Below are 16,520 nucleotides of genomic sequence, written 5' to 3'. Positions count from 1 at the left end.
TATGTCTTACCTCCTCACTGCCAGCAACACTACTGCAAAGGGGATTGGCTTCTCCTCTTCCAGCTGTTCTGTGGTTTCCCCACTTGTTTTCGAAACAACTCATATCCTCCTGCCCCATTCTACCAGCGGCTTCAAAATCCTGGACGGACTTGCAGGATGAACTGATTCCACAACCTTCACCGCTACTCCCGCTCAATCTTGTTCCGTATCTAGTGGAAGCGGACACAACTGTATACAAGGAGCTGTGGGAGAAGTTCAGCTCATTCTTCTTGAGAGACGTTGTTACTAGAGATGAGCGAGTAGTACTCGATCGAGTAGGTATTCCTCAAGTGTCTCAAGGTCATATGACATATTTAGAGTTGGACCACATTCTGGATTGCCAGAATGTCGCAGTGCTGAGCTCGAACCTCTCTCCATAAATGAGCTCGTTTTTGGGGGGAGTTCAGCCCTCTGACATTCATAGAAAAAACTTTAAGTCCCATTAAACAACAGAATAAAAGCTATACCCGTTTCCGCACATAATTCACCGATTATCAAGAGTGGCCGAGACACTTCCTGCCATGTACCTTCATTATCAGAAGCAGACCAGTACCTAAACTTAAAACAAACAGAACAGGAAAAAAGAAAAAGGAAAAAACATACTACATCAAAATAACAGGTAAGAAAATACCAGACAGTGCAAAGCAGTGCTGTATTGCTGATAACAAAAAGCAAAGCAAAATACAGCGGACCAGCAGCTGTAGGACTCAAAAGGGGGAAATAGTCCAACAAAGGCCGCCAGTAGAAAGGACTCTCCATAATATGAAAAACTTAGCCCTTATCCAATGGAGTCCGCGGGTGGTTTCTTTTGAGACCTGCGTACAGTGGTCCATCCATCTGAAATTGGGTGAACCAGGGATTTCTCTGGAGGGACAACAATATCAATCTGCCAACGATTCAGGAGAGACTTCCCTTCCTCCAAAGATTTAATCACATGTGTAAGGTTATCCTTAACAATTACAAGGCGAACCGGGAATCCCCATTTGTACAAGATGTTATGATGGCGCAAAGTAGATGTAATCGGAAGAAATTGACATCTCAGTTGTAGAGTAGAAGCAGAAAGATCTGAAAAAATGGATATAGTTCCAAAAGGATCAGGTAGACAGTCCAGGTTGCGAGTCGCTAAAAGAACTAATTCTTTAGTGCGATAAAAATGAATCCTGGCCAGAACATCCCTAGGAACAGAGTCCGGTAGATGCGTTGGTCTGGGAATCCTATGCACCTTATCAATGGTAACATCCACAGGATCTGGACCCGGAATAAGTGTACACATAAATTTTTGTAGATAAGAAGTCAATTCTTTAGGAGATACAGTTTCAGGAATGCCCCTGAATTTCAAATTATTTCTGCGGGATCTATCCTCCAAGTCTGCCACCTTAGCCTTAAGGAAAACTACCTCCTTCTCCAAGCCGTAGTGAGCGTCAATAAGCTCATTGTGTGACGCAGCAAATTCAGCCATTTTGGATTCAACATGTGCAGTACGTTGTTTCATTTCACCCATATCTCGGTCTAGTGGAGTAATCATACGTGACATGTCTGCCTTCAGAGATGTGTAAAATGCCGTAAGCATAGACTTCATAGAGGATTCAGTGAGTAGATTCGATGAAACTGGAAAGTCAGCCAGTATCTCCTCTCGCATATCAACACCAGGGATGTCCTCATCAGAGCCATTAATCTGAGATTCAGTAATTTTTGGACGTCTTTTGAGAGGGCTGGTGGAGGGAGATGTCGCCTGCCCTGCAGTGCAGGAGGACGGGGAGCCGCCATCTTGTGAGACCGAAGGCCTCCCACCACTACTAGCACTACGATGCTGATCATCCGATCCAGGTAAGTCAAGTGTGGGAGTTGGCGGTAGTGAAATGTCCGCTGTCGACAGGGTATGTCTAGCAGAGCGTATCGCTTCTAGCTGTTCTGGAGAACGGCTCGCTGGCGAGGAGGCCTTAGAGCCTGAGCTCGAGTGAGAAGCGGCGCCATCTTGACTCACCTCCCCAGTAGGTCTGAAGTAAAAGTCCGTCAGTTTGCGAGGTTTGGCCCCGGCAGTCTTCCTCTTCGGCATCCTGCCGTACTAGGATGTTGTACCCGTCACTTCGGAAGCCAGTTAGCCCGGGAAAGTCGCTGTAAATGTCGCTTTAGTGGGCTGTGTTTGCGGAGCTCAGAGCTCACACGTCCATTCCTCTCAGCCGCCAAGCTCCGCCCCCCCCATTAAGGGTAATTTTAAAGGGGTTAGGCTTAATTTTGTTTTGGTCTATCCTCAAGATAGGCAATAAATTCCTAATTGGTAGCAGTTGACACCCAATCACTACACCACATCAGCTATATCTATCAGCTTCCTGCCCCATCTTGTGTACAGGATGGGTGCTGGAAGCAGCTCCATACAGCTCATGGGGCCAGGTGTCAGCCTCTACCAATCAGATATTTATGACCTAGCCTGAGAATAGACTATAATGAAATTAAGCCTGTCCCCTGTCTAGTGGCTAGACGTCTTCATTGCAGCTCAGCCCTCACTGACTTCAATAAGTGCTGAAACAGTGAAGGTGCCCCTATACAGTGGACAGCTTTCTGCTCCTGGCCCATTTTATGTACAGGATAGGCGACAGAAGAAGCTCCATATAGCTGATAGGTATGCAGGGGTCTAGATGTCACCCTGACCTTACTGATCAGGTTTTTACGACTTATTGTGAGGATAGACCGTACACTGACAGTCCTGACAACACCTTTAATATTTCTCCCTAATTTCCCCCCACACCATAATGTCCCGTGCACAGGATATTAATCCCCATCACTGCCCTTACAGAATATAATGGCCATCGCCTTACTTACTTACTCAAGCTCCAACAGCAGGAAGGAGAGGGAGTGGCTGGAGAGCAGACGGGTAAGTACTTATACTCAGCTTGAGTACTCATGCTCAATATGGCCTGTGGTAGAGCCACAGGCTTCCTGCTCTACCAGTAGCAGAATCAGGCCAGGACACCATTTCTCCCTAATTCTGTAATCTGGATGAATTTTTAACAACTGAATCGACAGAACTAGAAGAACTGGAAGCATTCACTTGCTGATCCCCGTTCCTGCTCACAGCTTCCTCTTAGTCTTCCCTCTTCAGCCTTCAATGGACCCTGTGCAACCCTGGAGGCTGAAGAAGAGGACTGCAGTGAGCAGGAGTGAGGATAGGTTACTTAATAGGGGTCATTACCGAATCCCCACTACTAAACTCAGAAAAAAATGAGAAATTGGTATGTGTCCTCTTATTTCACACTTTCAAAAATATTTTTTAGTACATATCTAATTAAAATGGCATACATGCCATATAGTGATATAAAGATATAAATTGTACACTGCTGCATTTAAAGACTTAGGGGTTCCCTGTGACTACTGTAGGTGTGGGGTTAAACCCAAATTTCCCATATCTCCATCTCATAACTACTTCACTTTATAGAGCTTATTCTCCTTAGATGCAGTGAGGGTTAAAGGCCCACTGCATTAACTAACTGCAACAGAATCCTGAAAGTGGTAAACTCAATACTCATAAATACAAACACCTAGAACACCAAGAGTGTTTCTGCCATGTAATGTTATACCCCATCAAAGGTATAGGTAAATTGGTTATGCCAAACTGGATTTTAGATTCCCTGGATAAGCCCCTGGGAGTAATATACTTCCGTGGAGTGCGGGCATCAATGCTGGGTATATAAACCCACCTTTCAGGTCACACTATAGGGCAGTAATGGCGAACCTATGGCATGCGTGCCAGAGAGGGCATTCAGAGCCCCCTCTGCTGGCACGCGTGCGGTCGCCCAGATTGCTCACTAATGGGAAATCCGGTACAGGATTTCCAGTTAGTGAGCGATCGCTGCTTTCAGCTGGTTGTGCTGCTTTCAGCTGGTTCAGCTGAACCAGCTAGTCTGCATGGCCTACACTGACTGCAAAATGTGACCTCTGCACTGGCGCGGGCGTGATGATGTAAGTCATCAGTGCCCGCAGTCAAAAGGAGAAGGACGCCCAGTGCCTCTTCAGGTAAGTATATTAGTGTGTGTGTGTGTACTGTGTGGGAAGGGGGACTACTGTAGAACATTTCATGCTGTATGGGGAGAGGGACTACTGTGGAACATTTCATGCTGTATGGGGAGAGGGACTACTGTGGAACATTTCATACTGTGTGGGTAGAGGGAACTACTGTGCAGCATTTAATACTGTGTGGGGAGGTGGGGGGCTACTGTGCAGCATTTAATACTGGGTGGGGAGGGGCTACTGTGGAGCATTTAATAATGTGTGGGGAGGGGGCTACTGTGGAGTATACAGGTAAAATCCTATGTGGGGCCACTGTGGGACAGATTTTACTTTGTGGGGGCCACTGTGGGGCAGATTGTACTGTGTGTGGGGGCCACTGCGGGGCAGATTGTACTGTGTGGGAGCCGTTGCGGGGCAAATTGTACTGTGTGGAAGATTGTACTGCGATGGGGACACTGTGGGGCAGATTGTACTGTGTGGGGTCCCCTCACTATTTATCACACAGTATCTGTTTTATAGTAGACATGATATTAGTACAGGCAGTAATAACATTGCACGATCACTGTAAAACAGATCATGTGTGCTGTAAGTAGTGAACATTAATTGTTCAAAAGTACCAAATGCACACACCTTTACCTTTCCGTACAAGCTCTGTAAAGTCCCATTCACACAACTGTAATTTGTAGGGCCACAATTGTGGATCCACAGATTTTTAAAGTTAAATTGCTGTGTTGGCAATCTGGGATAATTTATTGGGTTTTGGGTTGCAGTTTGGGCACTCGGGCTCAAAAAGGTTCGCAATCACTGCTATATGGAGAGAGCCCATTCCTGTCACGCCACATCACCAATAACAAGCAGGGACAGGCCCCCTTGCCATTAAACAACACGGAGCAGGCCCATAGTGACCAATATAGCAGCTTAGGAGGTAAGTCAGGTAAATATAGAAACAATGGCTTTGTTCACTAACTGGGCTGCAACAGAAAACTATTAGTACTGCAGCAAACTGCCAATAGTTATTGCCCCTGCACATGAAATAACCTTAATGGAGATTGTTCATGAATACAATTCTATTCAGAGACAGTCAAAAATTAAACCTAATTCTAACTCGACACCTATCATAATACTGTAGAGGCGACAGATCAAATATCGACACTGGAAACTACATATGGACAATAACTAATTATGCAATGTTTGTAAAGTGGGGAAGATACAAGTATAAGTGCACAAACTTAAAAAAGTAGTGGGGGTCTGGTAGGGCCACCTAAAGGCAAGGGGCTCACTAGAGGATTCATCAGTAGCTCGGTGGGCCAGTCCAAGTCTGCACCTAGAGGTGATAACCCTGGTCCAGCAGTGGGTGCAGTAAATCCCACATTATTTTACCAACAACTCCTAGCCGTCTGGGGGCTCAATTCTGATGCCCCTGCCCTTATAAAAACTAAAATTGTGTGTTTACTTTGAGGTGCTCTCATGTGCTCTTATGTGGCAAGTATTGGTGGACTTTAAGCCTCCCTTTGAAACTAATCAGAGACTCATTTATAGAAATGCTCTGCTTTGGGATGTAAGACTCAGCAAATTTGTCACTGAAGTGTTCAATGACTGGCTTGGTTTTGCACCCTGGGGAGGGGATCGTGCATTATCGTAATCAGGTTCGGCTGTAGGTTTGTGTGGGCCCTTGGGCGACAGAGCCCCAGTGCACCCCTTTTTGAGTAACTAATGCACACTGCAGCAAAAAAACTATCGAAATTGGGTGGTTTTTTTGCTGAGGGAGACCTACTGGAGTGAAGAGTAACACAGGCTATTCCATACAAGTATATAGAACCTGTTCACACATCAGGAAGTAAAGAGGAATTTGAGGCGGACATCTGACTAGGATTCTTCTTTATTTTCTGCCCCCGGATCACGGTGCGGGTTATCAGTATTCTGTTGTGGTTTTCCACCACTGATTAGGCCCAAATGAATGGGTCTAAGCATTACCAAGAGCCGTATTGTATCGGTACAGATAATATTGATGTCTTAGGGCAATTCCATCAATACTAGAAGCCAGATAACCACTTTAACTCTTTAATATTGATTACAAAACTCATTCCTTTACTTTGACAGTGGCAAATAATTTTTCACAGGTGGAAAGAATGCAGAATTGGTGGATACTGTTGAAACTTGTAATGGTTCTTCATCTGCTATAAAATTACAAACACTTTCGGGGATGGCTTCAAAGACCAAATCTACAACTGTAAAACATCGACAGGCACATGTACTTTCCCTGCAGGTATGATTCTTTTGCAATGTATTTAAATAAATGCACTAAAGTTGCATTGTTTTGCAGCCTGGAGGTTTGATTAATGTGATTCCAGGATGCAAAAGAGTGCTCACAAATTCTACTTACAGAGGCACTATGTATGGTCAGTGTAATGTGTAGTGGAGGTGTGGATCCATTGTGCCTAAGGGGTACTGGGAGAGGCGGCTACTGACCAGGGATCAAACTGACTCTGACTCTGGTACGAGGTACCAGAGGATACAGGCAGAGTGATATTCGGGAACAGGCTGAAGATCAGTGGCAGGCAGCAGATGATGATATATATATATATATATATATATATATATATATATATATATATATATATATTTTTTTTTTTTTTTTTTTAAAAAGTTGTAGACAAGGCATTGGGCCAGGGACATTATGACATGTGCATTGACTTTTATGGACTATAAGGGGAAATCACCTTACTATGGCACAAAAATGCATTCTCCAGGCCCTGGACATGATAGATTATTAAAAGATATATCACTTACTGGAACAATGTCATCCTTTTGTAGTCGAATAATATCTCCAACCTGAATGTCCTTCCATTTATTCCAAGAGAAGCTATGGCTGGAGAATGACAAAAAAAAAAAAATATTTTTGTATATTTGAAAATAAGAAAATTTGCCTCAGCCTCCACTACTTAAAGGGGTTGGCCGCTTTCAGACCAATATTGACAAACAAATGTACAATAAAAAGATATACAATTTTCCACTATACTTTCTGCATCAATTTCTCACGGTTTTCTAGATCTCTGCTTGCTGTCATTCATTCTTTTTACTTCTAGAGGATAAAAGTCTAACCATGGTCATGTGATTTACAGTCCATGGTCATGTGATGAGCACACAGGTGCACAGCTGATTACCAGGCAGAAGTCTGAATACTGTGCTGTGACTGTAACGAGCGGCACCTGTGTGCTCATCACATGACCATGGACCGTAAATCACATGACCATGGTCAGGCTTTTATCCTCTAGAACAAACCTGGGCAAAGCCCGGCCCTCTGACTGATTCAGTCCGGCGCGCACAGCTTGACTAGGGAGGCGTGTCTAGAGGGGCGTGTCTAGGGGCGTGTCTTATTGCCGGCAGAAGATGGAGACATGTGGAGTGTGTCATAAGGTACTGAGATGCAGAGTGGAGAGTGTGTGTGTCTGTCTGTCTGTCTATGTGTTTGTATGTATGTGTGTGTGTGTGTCTATATGTGTCTGTCTGTATGTGTGTGTGTGTGTGTCTGTCTATGTGTGTGTGTGTATCTATATGTGTCTGTCTGTGTGTGTGTCTGTATGTGTCTGTCTATGTATCTGTCTGTATGTGTGTGTGTCTGTATGTGTCTGTCTGTCTGTGTGTGTCTATATGTGTCTGTGTGTCTGTATGTGTCTGTTTATGTGTGTGTGTGTCTATATGTGTCTGTCTGTATGTGTGTGTGTCTGTATGTGTATGTGTCTGTCTGTGTGTGTGTCTATATGTGTCTGTATGTGTGTCTGTATGTGTCTGTCTATATGTGTGTGTCTGTATGTGTGTGTGTGTCTGTATGTGTGTGTCTAATGTGTCTGTCTATATGTGTGTGTCTGTATGTGTGTGTGTCTATATGTGTCTGTCTGTCTGTGTGTGTCTCAGTGACCTAGGGGCAGAGATGGAAGGGGAATGTTATACTGGGGCAGAGATGGCAGATGGAGGGGGGGACATGAAATGGGGCAAATAAAGGGGGATATGAAACTGAGGGAGAAATGGAGGGGGGGACATGAAACTGGGGGTAGATGAAGAGGGCACTTAAACTGGGGGGACATTAAACCGTGGAGGAAGCTGTAGGGGGACCTGTCTGCCTCTAGTTGACCCAGTTTAATGTCACCCTCCAGCTACCCCTACGGTTTAATGTCTGCTTCCAACTTCCCGATTTTAATGTCCCCCTCTAGTTGCCCCCAGTTTCATGTCCCGCTCCAGCTGTCAATTTATTGTCCCCCTCCAACTACCCCCCACTGTTTAATGTCCCCCTCCAGCTGCTCCAGTTTCGTGTCCCCTCTAGTTTCCACCAGTTTATACTGGGGCACCAGGAGAGGGACTTAATACTGTGGGGCAGTTGAAAGGGAACATTATAATGTGGGGACATATAATGTACGGGTGACTATAGGAGGATAATACTTTGTGGGGGCACATGGAAAGATGATTGGGAATGGGCGGAGTCAATGTAGAAGTGGGTGGAGCTAAATTTGCCGTGGCGCGGCCCTCTAGCATAGTTTCAATTTCTTATGAGGCCCCATGGGAAAATTAATTGCCCGCCCCTGCTCTAAAAGTAAAAGAATGAATGGCAGCAAGCCGAAATCTAGAAAACCGTGAGAAATTGATGCAGAAAGTATATTGGAAAATTGTATATCTTTTTATTGTACATTTGTTTGTCAATATTGGTCTGAAAGTGGCCAACCCCTTTAACTATGAAGCCATCTAATGTGTTTCATGTTATATAGTATTAGCAAACTTTGCCATTGGATGATATACAGTCCTATGAAAAAGTATATATGTATATGTATAATAAGATCTGATACTGTAAATTAAACCTAGAATATAGGACAAGAGAAGTGCCTATAAAGGGCAAGAGAAGTAGTACTATGAATTGTGTAAGTACAAACACATATTAAACTGTATATGACAGACACAACACATACAGTCCTATGAAAAAGTTTGGGCACCCTATTAATCTTAATCATTTTTAGTTCTAAATATTTTGGTGATTGCAACAGCCATTTCAGTTTGATATATCTAATAACTGATGGACACAGTAATATTTCAGGCTTGAAATGAGATTTATTGTACTAACAGAAAATGTGCAATATGCATTAAACCAAAATTTGACCGATGCAAAAAATTTTGGTCCCCTTATCATTTTAATGATTTAAATACTCCTAACTACGTTTTACTGACTTACTGAAGCACAAAATTGGTTTCGTAACCTCACTCAGCTTTGAACTTCATAGCCAGGTGTATCCAATCATGAGAAAAGGTATTTAAGGTGGCCAATTGCAAGTTGTTCTCCTATTTGAATCTCCTCTGAAGAGTGGCATCATGGGCTACTCAAAACAACTCTCAAATGAACTGAAAACAAAGATTGTTCAACAGGGGAAGGATACAAAAAGTTGTCTCAGAGATTTAACCTGTCAGTTTCCACTGTGAGGAACATAGTAAGGAAATGGAGGACCACAGGGACAGTTCTTGTTAAGCCCAGAAGTGGCAGGCCAAGAAAAATATCAGAAAGGCAGAGAAGAAGAATGGTGAGAACAGTCAAGGACAATCCACAGACCACCTCCAAAGAGCTGCAGCATCATCTTGCTGCAGATGGTGTCACTGTGCATCAGTCAACAATACAGCGCACTTTGCACAAGGAGAAGTTGTATGGGAGAGTGATGAGAAAGAAGCCGTTTCTGCAAGCACGCCACAAACAGAGTTGCCTGAGGTATACAAAAGCACATTTGGACAAGCCAGCTTCATTTTGGAAGAAGGTCCTGTGGACTGATGAAACAAAGATTGAGTTGTTTGGTCATACAAAAAGGCGTTATGCATGGCATCCAACAAAAACAGCATTCCAAGAAAAACACTTGCTACCCACTGTAAAATTTGGAGGCTTCATCATGCTTTGGGGCTGTGTGGCCAATGCCGGCACGGGGAATCTTGTTAAAGTTGAGGGTCGCATGGATTCCACTCAGTATCAGCAGATTCTTGAGAATAATGTTCAAGAATCAGTGACGAAGTTGAAGTTACGCCAGGGATGGATATTTCAGCAAGACAATGATCCAAAACACCGCTCCAAATCGACTCAGGCATTCATGCAGAGGAACAATTACAATGTTCTGGAATGGCCATCCCAGTCCCCAGACCTGAATATCATTGAACATCTGTGGGATGATTTGAAGCGGGCTGTCCATGCTCGGCGACCATCAAACTTAACTGAACTTGAATTGTTTTGTAAAGAGGAATGGTCCAAAATACCTTCATCCAGGATCCAGGAACTGATTAAAAGCTACAGGAAGCGACTAGAGGCAAAAGGAGGATCTACTAAATATTAATGTCACTTTTCTGTTGAGGTGCCCATACTTTTGCACCGGTCAAATTTTGGTTCAATGCATATTGCACATTTTCTGTTAGTACAATAAACCTCATTTCAATCCTGAAATATTACTGTGTCCATCAGTTATTAGATATATCAAACTGAAATGGCTGCTGCAAACACCAAAATATTTAGAGCTAAAAATGATGAAGATTAATAGGGGTGCCCAAACTTTTTCATAGGACTGTATGTTTACATCAGTTTGGTTATAACCAGAATTCTAATTCTGGGCCAATGGGTAGACTCAGAAATAAGGAAGGAAGGGAAAACCTGCAAAGATTGCACAGAGAAAGTCCATTAAAGTTCCTGCATCTTTTCCTCAACTTGAACACTTGTAGTCTCAGATACTTAAGAAACATTTAGATTGCCCCCTGTGTTTCTTATCGATAAACACTCCTGGGGACAGAGATCTGACTGCCTGAACTGTGGCTTTTTATGTTACAGATTTTGCTTGCAGATTTTTGAGCCAAAGCCAGGAATGCAGAAGGTCCAAGTATAAGAGCATCCTTAATATTTTGCATTCTTTTTGTAGACATTCTTGGCTTTGGCAAAAGAAAAGTCAATAGTTTTCAACAGAAAAGTTGTTTAAAAATTATCAACCTTATCACAAGAGCCACAAGAGCTAAAGAGTCAGTTATCAATTTCAATGTTCTGTTGTTTCAGGTCAGATTGTAACAGACTTGACACTCAATGTGCAGTATGCCACAGACATTGTAAGATATCAATGGAGTACAGATTGCACAGTAATGGTAGTAAAAAGTTTTCTGGTCAAAACTGACCTTCCTCTACAATAGAGGTAAATATATGCATATAAACAAAACATCATAAATAACCAAAGTGTATACAAGTAACAATGACAACTTCAAGACTGTGTAGATGGTATAAGGCTCGATTCCATTAGTTGGAGTTGGACTTAATAAATGTTCAATATTATGTTGCTAACCATTACATTTCTGCAAAAAAACATTAATATCTTACAGAAATAAGTGGAAACAGCTGAAGTGCAATTAAGTAACTTGACATAGCATTACAGAACCACAGGCAGGATATTGAAGCATAAAAAAAGGAAAAAAATCCTAGAGAAACCATGAGAACTATAAATCTGTACAGGTTTAAAGGTGGCGTGAAGTATTTCTCCACCAGTCTTGAAACTCGATCATGACAATATTTACCTGTGTCATTAGGATCGAATCCATGAGTGAAAGATCCTATAAACCTAACTATACATCACAACAACAGAGAGGGAGTACTAGAAGGAGAGGCAGATATAACACTGCAAATATCCACCTAGGAACTCTGGTTCCTCTATGTCTACTAGATCACAGGAAGGGGCATCTTTTTTGGTTATTAACAGATCTTCTAGAAGTTTAAATCCTTCACAATAGGAACTCCTTCAACGGGGTTAATCATTCTGCCTTTACAAATATAATTTATTTCAATTATATCTTCTGTAAGCCGATGGCTGGTCAGGTAATGGAGGGGGTGTACATCTCACCCAGACTACTCAGGTGGGTGAGATGAGAAAACTCCAGGAATGTTTGTTCTCAGCAGACAACTTTTGTCTGCTGAGCATTTTGGTAAATGCTCAGTATTGGGCTGGATTTTTACCTTGGGCTTGGATTCCACCCCCCTCCAGTCCACACTTTGGGGAGGTTCCGACAGTGACTCAGCTGCAGAGAGTCTGCTCGTCAAGGAGGCTTAAGAAGCCAGCTCCAGCAGCAACACTTTGGCAGAGTTTGGCTGGAGAGCTGACAGAGAGGTCATATTTTTGGGAGCTGTGTCCTGAATGATTTTATTGGCTTTTGGATTTCTGTTATTCTAGGTGAGGTAACCTATGTTTAGTTAGAGCCTAGCCGGGCAGGTATTTATTTTTGTATTGTTTCCTTTTGTTGCTGCACTACCTTTTTGAGTGAAAATAATTTATACCTTTGTTTTGGACTAAAAGAAACTGGATTTGTGTGTCTATGCCACCCCACCTAGCAACCCCAGACCCTGACAATTGGTGGAGGACACGGGCACACAGCGGTTGCTAGGGGCAAAGACATGTCCAGTCCTTGCTGGAGAAATTTTTTTTTTCATGTCCTGGGTAAAGGCTGCTGCCGCTATACAAAACTGGACTATAGAGGAGATACTGAAGCATCTCGTGCAGTCCAATGTGCAGCATCAGGAGACCAACCGTTTACTGTTGGAGCAGATTACACTCCTTAAAGAGACTGGTGTCACTGGCCTGCAGAGACCTATGGAGCACAGAGATGAGAAGCAGGCTATGCAAAGAGCTTTGCAAAAGATGACCCCAGATGATGACGTGGAGGCCTTCCTGCCTGTGTGTGAGAGAGTGGCCGAACGGGAGAAACTGCCAGCTGCTGACTGGGCAGACGTCATTGCACCCTATTTGAACCCCAGAAGGCCTATTATGACCTCTGCCAGCAAGATGTCCAGGACTATGATAAGTTAAAGGTGGAAATTCTTGCTCTGCTGGGGGTAACCACTGCTGTCCATGCCCGGCGGGTACATACCAAGAGCTACCATATAGACAAGCCTGCCAGATCCCAAATGTACGACCTGATTCACCTGGTGAAAAAGTGCCTGGAAAAAGACACCTGTACCCCTGCAAAGATGGTGGAGAAGATTGTCCTAGACAGGGGACAGAGTCCTTATTTTGGTGCCTACTGTGGAGAGCAAGTTCTTAGCGAAATGACAAGGCCCATATGAAATTGTGGAAAAAGTAGGGCCAGTCAACTATAAAGTTCACCAACCAGGGAAAAGGAAGCCTTTTCAAATCTACCATGTGAACTTGATTAAACTCTGGAACCAGAGGGAATCCTTGGTGGCCTCAAATACAGAGGTGGGTATTTCATTGCCAGCAATCCCTCCAGTCCGTGTGAATGAGACCCTCTCAGTACCCCAACAATAGGAGGCAAGAGAGTTCCTGCAGAAGAATAGACACAAGTTCTCTGATCTACCAGGGTATACCCACCTGATAGAGCACCATGTAGAGACAGAACCTGGGAGGAAAGTAAACCTCAAACCCTACAGAATACCAGAGGCACGTAGGGAGGTAGTGTCAGCTGAGGTTTAACACATGCTGGAGTTGGGAGTGATTGAGGAGTCCAAAAGTGAGTGGTCTAACCCAATTGTATTGATACCAAAGCCCAATGGTACTTGGCGGTTCTGCAATGATTTTAGAAAATTGAATGAGATTTCCGAGTTTGAAATCCCATGCCCAGGGTTGATTTAAATGTTTCCACTATGATTTTTCTCTGTGTATGTTCCACTTGTAGTTTTAGCTAACAAATACTGTTGCCAAAGGCATACCACCCGATAAATATTACAATTATGGAGAAACATAAACAAAAACCAACCTTTTTTCATTAAGTATTTCACATGGCCTGTTGTTTATCGCTTTGTCACTTTTGTGCCGTGCCTGAAAAAAAAGATTAAAGTATTATTTTGTGTCTGTCTATTCTGCAGTGATGTCACTTTACACCTTTTCTACCCCACTCACCACTTTTTAAGACAGTGAATGGTGCAAAGCAGGGTGCAATGGCCTAGGACATTTACTGTAACATATAAGATAACAGTCAAGAGTCATAGCTGAACAACAGACTGTCATATATTTAAATTTTTGAGCACAGGACCATTCGCAAAGCACCAAAATTATTAAGAGGCTTTCATAATAAACTTAATAATTACCTTCTTAATAATTATAGTTAGATACTTGATTAAGAATGCAGCAAACCTTAAATGCCAGGTTTAATAAATTCTTGGCTCTTTATTTACTTTGAGATCTAGTAATTGGCAATTATAACTGTGCACGTCTGTGTCAGGACTAGAACCCAGGGACTTCAGTGCCCAGGCTGGAGCTCTTCTAACTGAGCTATTCAACCTCCTAGACGGCTCCTGAGCCTAGTTTCTGGTACCTTTAGTTTCAGTGACCACATCTCTGGTTTGCTTTAACCTTTACTCTGATTGAACTTCCTATATAAACCCAGCCTTGCAATTCATACTTTTCGAGATTATTGTGCTCTCCTCTCTCTTGCAAATACTGATGCTCATCTTGTGCATTGACCACTGGCTTGTTCCTGACTACGGTATTTTCCTCCTCCTCCTCCAACTCTGACGCTCACCTTGTGCATCGACCACTGGCATCCTCCTGACTACGTTACCAGCCTTGCAAGGAAGTCACCTTCCAAGTAGTAGCAACTTAAGACTCCGAACCAGACCCAGACTGTTACAGTCTGTGTAGTTGCTTGTACACACTGCTTAAGAAAGGCCCAAGATGATGAACTGAAATGTTTGCATGCTGGATAAGGCCAATTCATGTTATCATTTTGGAGTGCTTGTAGCACAGCAGCCTCTTCCCTGGGCCACTAAGGACTGCTGGTCTCAGCTCCAGAGAATCCTGATGCAAAGCTAGAAAGAACATGCAGGGTTTACATTCTAGCATCAGCAGCCCCAGCAACTTCACAGAAGTCGAAGGTGCCATCTTGCCCCAGCCTGATGGGAAGGTTAGACTAACTGCTGCCCAGAGACCCTTTGAGAGTACAGTGATCCAGGACAGTCTCAGGATCCAGAGGTAGCGTTATTATACTGAATTTTAAACATCAATAGAATGTTAAGCCTGCCAGTTTCAAGTGTGATTCTATTGATGCTGCATTCTATACCCACTGTAACAAACCATTATAATGTAGATATATTCAACTTGCTGTTTACCAATTCTGTCAGGTATCTGTACACCTCATTCACCATAAACACACGTTTGACCCTTGGATGCAACCATATAAGGGGGAACTCTGCTTCTACACTCCCTCCCACAATCACCTATTACACAAGGCTACACAAGAGTGAAGTGTCCCCTGCAATCACAAATGTACACAATTACTTGCCACCACCTGCCACTTTATGGATGGATAGACCCCAATATACCAAAACCACTCACAACAATAGCAAACAAAGGAAACAAGCCTAAGCAATAGTAACACTCTGGAACTGTGCCAAGGATATTAAATTTTAGATTTACTGTACAAAAACAAAAAAAAGTGTGCCAAAGTCTGCCAAATGCAGGGCTTCTCATTTTCTTAGGAATAGACCCATAAGGGTGGCTATTGATGACAGTTTTATTCTACAAAAGCCTGTGAAAAAAGATATTTATTACCCTGTGTCTATCAATAACCTCATAAAAAAAAGAAAAAATGCTTTGCATTGAAATTTTGTAAAGGAGCTGCAGCATTTGAATAGCGTTGCAGTCAGTGTGAGACTGTGGTGCCTAGGGCCCACCAATATTCTGGGGGCCACTATATGGCTGCATGACACTCGTTCACAAATTCTAAAATGTCACCAACCATTTTTCAGTAGTATCCCGCTGCCTAGCCCTTGCTTCTGATTTATTATTTATTTTTTGTTTTATGTTCCGGTCAGTAACTTGCTGCCTAGCTCTTCCCTTTAAGTAGGGCCCTCTTAGCTTTGCAAGCCAGGGATATGTGCCCACACAGCAACAGACCTCATGTGAATAAGGCCTAAGTTTTGCATAGCTACCCATAGGGATTTAATTTCTGGGCACTCCTATCAAATATGCAATAACAAGCATACAGTACTCATCTTTGGTATATATTTGTGAAGTCTTAGATTACATAAATTCTTTAATCGGTTAAAGCCCTGGGAGTTATTTTGCATGTAGATTGTTTATTATCCTACTTTTATTGTATTGCTTTATTGACAGACTCAAAGGGACAGCTCTAATAAGGCTGGTGTATCATAATGGTGCAAGGACTGACAGATTTATGAAGAGGATGTCGCTTTGTCAGAACTGGTGTGAGTTATATTGAATCTGTTGGGCTTAAGTGCCCTGCCACACCCTACAAACAATGTGTCAAGCAAGACATGATTTGGATCTTTCTCCAAATGTGCACAACAGTCACCCCTCTACATCAGAAAGTTAGATGAATTCCGACTGTGATTAACCTATTTGTGTATGTGTTACGCTAGGTTCACACCTGCGTTCAGCCTTCCGTTCTGTGCTTTCCGTCTTCTGCATGCCAGAAGACGCAAAGCACAGACCGGGTCCGGCCGTGAGCGGCGGTGA

General features: G+C 43.1%; 1 protein-coding gene across 1 annotated transcript in view; it reads right to left on the bottom strand.

The window, feature by feature from the left end:
• Positions 1 to 16,520, bottom strand: part of LOC142214095 (phospholipid-transporting ATPase IK-like) — a 164,883-nt gene that overhangs the window by 116,691 nt on the left and 31,672 nt on the right. The window contains exons 6-7 of the mRNA XM_075282847.1: positions 13,801 to 13,862; positions 6,835 to 6,907 (exon numbers count right to left, since the gene is read on the bottom strand). Of these exons, the coding sequence (XP_075138948.1) occupies positions 6,835 to 6,907; positions 13,801 to 13,862 (135 nt within the window). The remainder of the gene's footprint in view (positions 1 to 6,834; positions 6,908 to 13,800; positions 13,863 to 16,520) is intronic.

This window comes from Leptodactylus fuscus, chromosome 1 (genome assembly GCF_031893055.1).
Source record: "Leptodactylus fuscus isolate aLepFus1 chromosome 1, aLepFus1.hap2, whole genome shotgun sequence".
Taxonomy (NCBI): Eukaryota; Metazoa; Chordata; class Amphibia; order Anura; family Leptodactylidae; genus Leptodactylus; species Leptodactylus fuscus.
Note: the sequence above shows the minus strand (reverse complement) of the source record. Positions and strands in the feature narration are given on the sequence as shown.